We start from the raw sequence: 8,149 nt of genomic DNA, 5'->3' as shown, positions 1-8,149 counted from the left end.
AATGAATATCCATGGTAATTTTCAATGCGTGCAAAATGCTGTGTGTGTGTAAATGGCCAACATCCAGCCCAGTGCTATAGGCTGCAGTCAAAGGTCTGTATGTGTGCAACGTCTCTGAAACCACCTGCTTCAGAGAGCCTCTAAGAGATTGCATCTTCTAATGCAAACATCACGGCAGAATACTGTCATTGAGAATTGGCAAGGGCTAATCATCAGTGGAATTTAGCTTCCAAGGAGGCATCGTTTGTGTTGGTCAATAACGTAATGACCATGACTACACATTAAATATAAGCTCTTTCCAAAGGGGAGTTATTTCAAACAAACAGTCTAACTCTAAATCTGAACAGCAAGCAGAGAGCTATAGATGCAGTCAATAACTGGAAAGGAAACGATGATTATCTTAACAAGTACTGAAATAATGAATAAGCTATAATTTTCCTATTCTTAACAGAAGAGCTCTGTTCCTCTTTGGGAATGTTGAATTCAATCTGAGTTCCATTCATACAAGAATGAGACTTTTGACAAAAATTTACATCACTGTTTTTGAAAAGGAATTGCAAAACAGTTTCTCATGGGAAACTGATTTTTTTTTGTTTTTTTTTTTAATTACAATGATGATAAGTTCCTTTCTTGAAAAAAATTTTTGAGATTTTGGAGAGGAAGAGGGGAATTAGGAGTGATGTTTTTGTTCACTGTGGGATACATTTTCTAGACAATACGGTCAGATAGCAAGATCAAAAATAAATATATATATATAAATAACAACCATATGCATTTCGTTATGAAGAGTAAGATGAATTCACCTCAACAGGTTTTCTCTCAGCAGCCAACTCTTTGCTACGCTGGATGGAGATAACCTTTTCACTTCTGATCCTATATAGCCTCAGCTGCCAAAAGCAAAGATAGGGTGCATGGATTAGAAACAGAGATGGCCATCATTCCTTTCCTCTCCACCAGTGCTGTACCAGTATTGCAGAGAGCTCTCGGGAGCACTGGCTCACTGGAGATGCCATCCTTCACGCTGTAACAGAAGCTGCTCAGCACATGAATAGCTTCTTAAAAATGCATTTTGAACAACTGCATTGTGTATGGCTGCGATATCATGGTGAGCTATTTTAGTTCCGTACATCTTTTTGGTTCCACTCCTGTTGTATTTTGCAGCTCGGCACTGTAAATGTCTTTTTCACCTCAGAGGCACTTGCATTTTCCCAGGAAGATATACTGATCCCTGAGGTGTGGCTGATGCATCACTGCGCTTAGCTTCTGAAGTAGCTTGGGGTCCTTTGGGACGCAGGGTGCTTTGTATTTGTCAGTTGTGATTCAGCGAAACTTGCTTCCATCTGAACCTACTGTATCAATCAGAGAAGCAACATAATTAATCATGACTGGGCTGCACGAAAGTTGCACACATCAGAAGCAAGAGTCCTGGAGTTGTTCGTGCTGATGGTGGGCATGGAGATGAGCAAGATTAATAGTGACACTGCCATGAACTGTGCCTGACTGCTGTCTTCTCCTGCCATCCATCATCATCACCACATGTTGGGTGGGAAAGGGAAGCAGTTCACAAAAGAAGGATCAGAACAGTGAAAAACTTTCATACATCTCTATTCTCTCCTCCAAAAGCAGCTTAAATTCTGTTTCAGCTGTTAGGCAGTGAATGCAGTACTTCAACACAGAAATGACAGAAACAGCCCCCTCCCCTCAGAAAAGAGAAGTTAACTTGTCAAGCCATGTAAAGCATTTTAATTACAATTTGTATAACATGTATAAATAAATATTACATTCTTTCAGTCTACAATGCATACTAGGCTTATCGTGTTAAAACGTCCATCTATGTTACTGGGTGGCAGGATTGATTTTGTCTCAGTAAAAAAACCCAAAAAAACAACAAACAAAAACAAACAACAACAAAAAACAACAAAGGAACAACAGCAAAAGAAACCTCCCCTAACAACAAGCTATTGAGTTAATAATTAAAAGGGAAAAAAAAAAAAAAAAGAAATACATCAGTAAAGACAGGACGATGCAAGTGCTTCCAGCTAACAGTCAAGACATAACACTGCTTTCCAAAAGGTTGGATATACCACCTTCCTTGGAGTTACCAAAGGTTTGGGATGTCAGAATTTTTTTGATCTGCGTCTCCACTGATGTAAACTGGCACTGAATCAATGCAGTTCTGCCAGTTTATACAACAAATCCACTGTTCTGTATTTCTTTCAGATTCATTACTGGTTTTGTATTATTTTTTTAATACAAAATAATGGATGTACTGTCTAGTCAAAAATTTTCAATCTTAGCTGGTTTAATGGCAAAAATATAAGTACATATATATTTTTAGATCAACACAGATCTCTAAGTATTCCTTGATCTTGCTTCAGTAACATTTCTCCCCCTCTGAACAGCTCTCCCAGTACAAGGAAATACAAGTGTGGGGACAATTCGTGTTCATTCTTCCAACTCTCAAAGCTTAGTGAGAGCTTAGAGAGACATCAGAAGGAACAGAAACTTACAGAATGAAATCATGAACTCACGAACTTGGAAAAAAAAACCAACCATTGTATATATTTGGCCTGTGATGGTCTCTGTTCCACGTACACTTAAAATAAACCAGTGGATACCTCAGCTGGTTGTAACTTAACGTGCTAATGCAAAACAGCACCTTCTTCCCTTGGTGAAACGTGGGAACTTTGGTTGTGGAAACGTAAAACAAATAACGAAACAATCCAAACCTGAAATTAAAATGAACATTTCTTCCAAACGGAACATATTTCTAGCTAGAATGAAACAATTGAGGCTTTTGCTTTCAGAAGAGACACCAGATGAAAACTGTTCAATATTTGTCCTCTGAATTCCTTAAATAATGGAGATTTTTATAGCCAACTTAGAAATAAAATATTCTTGGTCCACTGCAGACTTCCTACATTGAAAATTTTCCTGGTTGTAAGATAATTAGATGAAAAATACAAAAGGGAAAATGACTGTGTTTCAATCTAGAAGACAAACAGAAAAGTAAAAATAAAAATAGCAAGTAATTTCTTTCTCCTTCATATTTAATGCCAAAGACACATCTTCACTTCAAATGAAGGAAGAGAAAGAACCAGACTGAGTTACATTATGAAGTCTTCTTATGGGTCATATGTCCATAACTGGGATGTTCTATTGAAAATATAAACAAGTCATTCTTTGCTTCTTGCTTATTCTTTTTAAGGTCTTATATTCTCTTTATCTTTTATTCTTTTTTTTCCTGAATATTTTTGGTGCTTTGAAACATCAGTATAATTATTGTCTCTGTGACCCATAATATATATTTTCACAACCTCACCTTGCCCAGTTCATTATACTGGCCACACCATCTCCTTGTTCCTTTCTGCTATTTATATCCCAGTTCCTAAATCCATGAAAAGCTTTTGGGAAAGCAAAGCAAAGTGAAAAACCTGAAGAAAAATACATGTTGCCACAGACAGTTTGGCAACTTTCTTTCCCTGATTGTAAAAAACTGCCTCATAATTTCTCCTGTGGATCCTTTTCCCACCCCCCTCCTCTTCTGTCCCAATATATACTGTAGAACTGAAGGCATCAAGGTGTGGTTAACCCCCCCCCCCCCCAAAAAAAAAAAAAAAATATCCCAGCAAGGAGCTACACTTTATCTTTGAGCTTCTCCATGTAGTTTCTTATCTCTTTGGAGTCCCCCAGGTCCATATCCTGGCACACCCACTTAATGTCATCGTCATTGCTACTTAGGATTGAATTGACAGTCGGACAACCATCGTCGGGTGGGATGGTGGTGAATGTTGTGAATTTTACCCGCTTCCTTTTAGAAGTTGGCGAATGTAAAGGTTCGGATTTCTGTTCCTTTACGAGCTTGCCCCCTGAGTCAGCACTCCTGTGAATCTGGCTCTGAATGTTCTTCTGAGCACTGCCATTGAGGAGCTGGTTGCTCTCCTCACAACCCGTCCCTCGGTCAATAATAGTTGTGTGTTCATCCTGTTGAGGCAATGCATCTGCTGTGTTCTCCAGCAGTTCTGCTTCATTTCCCAGCCAGACCCAGTCGTGGGAATGGGTCATAGTGGTCTGTCCTTCCACCAGAACCTGCTTGTGACGGTACTTAAGTGCAAATGTTGCACAGTTTATTAGGAAGACTAGAATTGCCAGGCAGAAGACCCCTAGCAGAGCATACATCCCAATCTCCAGATCACTAAGGCCCCGAGGTGTCTGCACCAGATCATTTTCCTCCATGCCTGCGTTGCCTTTTGGGAGATCTACTTGAGCAGGGAAGTTGGTGAAGTCTATAGGAATGTTCTGCAGCTGGCTATCATCTGAGAGTTTGCCACCGTCCAGCTTGTTTTTAATCACTTTATTTTTTATTACAGATTTTGCTGTGGTGCCGACTTTCCTGATGGTGCTTTCCTCTCTCTCTGCTGAAGAGCCACCATAATACCGTCCCTCCTGGCCGTAACGCTCCTGGTCAGGCACTTTGTGCCGGCGATCGCTGGCATGGTTTTCAATTTCCTCACCATTGTAATCTCCGCCTGTATCAGAGTCTGCATCATTCTGGCCAAACTTGACTTTGATGTTGCCATTCCCCACAGCCAGGATGCTTTTCCTCTTAGACTTCTGGCAGGCTTCAGAAATCATCATGTCCACCTTGACTAAGGTGCCCTGACCTTCACCTTCTGCTGCCACAACCGGCCATTTCAGGGCAGCATTCTGATGGACCGAGACAACAGCTTCATCTAATGATACAGCAGAAAGAGAGAAGTCCTTAGAGTCATAAATGTCCAACGGAGTAACAGAGCTGTCACTGAACTGAATCCAGGTGCTTACCACAGCTTCCTGAAAGGAGAGGGGTATGGTTAAAGACAGGATCTCAAATAGAACAGCTAAACCCACGGCCGCTCACTGATCTCTCAGCTCTGAATGACAGCTGGAGGAAATGGGAGACAAAGTCTCTGCACTGCACTGAGAGCAAACCAGGCTTCAGCCAACGGGGCAGAAGTTTTGGTCTCATTTTTCACTGACATTCCACTGCTACCCTTCCTGCAAGTATTTTGCAAAAGAAGGTATGAAATAATGGATGTGAGATGCCCGCAATACCAGAGTATCCATTAGTGAGTTACAATTTACATAATTTACAAAGAAAGACATTCCTGTCATACAAAACCTGGAAAAGACAAAACAGAAAAATTACTACAGGCACTTGAAAATGAGAAGTTTTCCTCATGTTGCCCATGCACAGGTATTACAGGGAGCTGTCAAATCCAACAAGGCATAAGTATCTTCGCAGGAATAAAGAGCTACTTGGGTATCTTGGCAATGGTTGGAGGAGAAGATTCACCTGAAAGAAAGAGTCATGGAACAATTCCATTTTTCAGGTTTGTTCTATCAAAACACACTTTATCCTTGAGATAGTGAAAAACTCTCCTGCATTTCTGTGTCCAGGAGAGGAGGATGATGATTCTGGTATGATTTCTATGATATCAACAGAAATAGCTTGGATTTAATTGGACTATCTTTGTTCTCTGCAAGCAGCACTGCTAGAAGCCATCATTAGAAGAAAACAAAATACAAAGCTAGAGGTCAGCTCTTTGCCATTTGAATCCAATCCAGATGATATAGATATTTACTTCTCCATGTCTCAGTAGCTTTCTTTGCAGGAGATTTCTTTGTTTTTTCATTTGCTCTACGTCTTGCCTGTTAAGCCAGCAGACATGCAGGCAGATTGCTGGAGTGCAGCTTCACACAAAAACTAAGTTCTTTTCTTCACCAGACTTAAACTGCAGATGGCCCTAATAACTTTACACATGGGTACATCAGAACAACTGGGCTGAAAATCACCACTGGGGAAAAACATTGCCACCCTGTTACCATCCAGGCATAATACAAATTTACAACCCAATATGGTTTCCAATTGGTTACAATTTGCTATGCTATGGTTATAAACAAAGGGAATTGCTACCCTTCTATTAAATTTAAAGCTTTTCAATGAAAACAGCAAGGGGAATTTAGCTACTCAGAAGGTTGGACTATACTGAATATATGATTTCCAAAGTGCTATCAGCAAGTTCCTGAGGGACTGAAAGAAGGAAAACAAGTTGTGGCACAACAAGAAAGAAGGCAAAGTTCTCAATGATTCACATGTGCATCAAATAGCTGAAACAGAGCCAGAGTACCTCAGGAGCTGTTAAGGGTAAAATGCGTAAGGAAATTTAAACAGCTGATCTTTCATTAGAGAAACAACCCTAAAATGGCTGAAAAGACTGAAGCATAGAGCTAGATGGCACAGCTTAAACATACATCATAGAAATCTGTAGCAGAGCAAACTCAGCCATGGGAAAATAGAAACAAACTTCTATGGGTATGCGTAGGGGGAAAAAGATGCATCTCCACTTGTAATTCAACAACACTACTGCCTTCCTTCACCCTAAAAAAGGAGGAGGTAGCCAGCATGGAGAATTTCAGTCCAAATGGCAAGAAATTTGCAATCAAAATTAAAACTTTTATTTTGTCCACTATTTCTTTATTAGTCTGCATGCCTGATTTTATGAAGCAGAGGTAGAGAAGAAAGAAATGAGATGAGATTTCCAGACACACATGATTTACTACCAATATCAGAGGTATGCAATACCTTAGGTGCTATTTTTTCCAGTACTGAGTTTTTTTGTTTCCAGAAGACCATTTTTTTCATAGGAAGAACCAATTTATTCACCACACAACACAACACAACACAACACAACACTGTCATGCTTATACTACGGATGGTGTTAATTAAAAGGGGGGGAAAAAAGAGTGAAAGAGAGATGGAATCTCAAGTCGTGCCAAAATATATTGCACCAGCCCCGATATTCCATTCGGCAACAGATCATTTCCTCTCATTCACATTGTTAAAGGCAAGCTGAAGGCAAAGGAAGGAAGTGAATTTCCCAAATGATTATAAATTCTGAAAAGCTAAAAAGAAAAAGAAAAAGAAATGATTTAGTACCATGTCCTTCAAAGAGCTGTTTCTGCAAATCCTATGTACCGCATCAATAAATCCCCTCCCAATCTCTGACAGGGACCTCCAATTACTATCAGCAGATGAAGATGGATTGGAGCCTTCTTACCTGCAAAGCTCTTGCCCTCAATCTGATGCCCTCAAGACTGAAGTGACAAATACTTGCATTCATTAATTATTAAGCATAAACAAATAGTCTGAGGGATTCTCTCTCCAGTCTTTCTTCCCTCCACTTTTGCTTTCACTTATGCACACACACACACAAACACTCAGTTGTACTCTGTGGACAAATGAACCACAACTACACATTAGTGTCAGTCTCTCTTAGAGAGCAGGATGATTTATATGGTGGCTGTGATGATGTGAAGTGAGTCAGATACTGCATATTAGATCACATTAACGACAGCACGATTCAATCCAGAAGAGATGAAGAAACTACTTTCCACAACCACTTATAAATACCATGATTTTCCTAAGCACGTAAAAACATTATATATTTTGTCTATGTTTTTTCTTTTGGCTTTTGCCACTCTCCTCCATTCTAAGTACAATTTCATAGCAGATCAGCAAGTGTGACAGTTTTTCTTCATCTGCTGAAGTTTCACCACCTTTTCTAGCTCTGCATTATGTTGCTGTTTATCAGTCCAAAGATGCCACTTGATAAATCTTCTTGGATAGCCTTGAGTTTTGCTTTCTACTAGTATTGTTATCTTTTATTATCCACATAATGCTTAGGTGGATAAAAGTAGGGGGAAATTACCAGGGTAAATAAGTGATGTGATACTACGTGAGAAGATGTGTATTGCCTGACCTGGAATGCTTCAACTCCCCCTGTATGAGTCAACCAAAAACACCACTGTTTGCTGGCTATGCCTGTTCCATCTAGTGAAAACTACCAGGCTCACTCTCCAGAAGGCAACCTGAATGCAGGAAGCAGAGCTGGTTGGGAAGCTCAGCAGAAAGCACATAAGACAGAGACCTAACGGCTTGTGCGGAGCTGGGACTTGCACAAGTTGCCTATGAAAATCTAGGAGCCATACTGCTGATTATTTTGCCCTCCAAAGCCTCAAATATCCTTCGGAAGTCTGGTATCTTATCGTGTTCCACTGAGTCCATCTGTGGCATCACAGAAACCTTTCAGCATGAAAGATTGTGATT

General features: G+C 40.0%; 1 protein-coding gene across 4 annotated transcripts in view; it reads right to left on the bottom strand.

Annotated features, from left to right (window-relative positions):
* Positions 1 to 3,607: 3,607 nt before the first annotated feature.
* Positions 3,608 to 8,149, bottom strand: part of TMEM132C (transmembrane protein 132C) — a 179,964-nt gene continuing 175,422 nt past the window's right edge. For all 4 annotated transcript variants that reach the window (XM_090152718.1, XM_090152721.1, XM_090152719.1 and 1 more), the window contains one exon: positions 3,608 to 4,833. In XM_090152718.1, the coding sequence (XP_090008844.1) occupies positions 3,637 to 4,833 (1,197 nt within the window). In that variant the 3' untranslated portion in view covers positions 3,608 to 3,636. The remainder of the gene's footprint in view (positions 4,834 to 8,149) is intronic.

Source organism: Phasianus colchicus, chromosome 18, assembly GCF_987193195.1.
Source record: "Phasianus colchicus chromosome 18, bPhaCol1.hap1.1, whole genome shotgun sequence".
NCBI classification, from domain to species: Eukaryota; Metazoa; Chordata; class Aves; order Galliformes; family Phasianidae; genus Phasianus; species Phasianus colchicus.
Note: the sequence above shows the minus strand (reverse complement) of the source record. Positions and strands in the feature narration are given on the sequence as shown.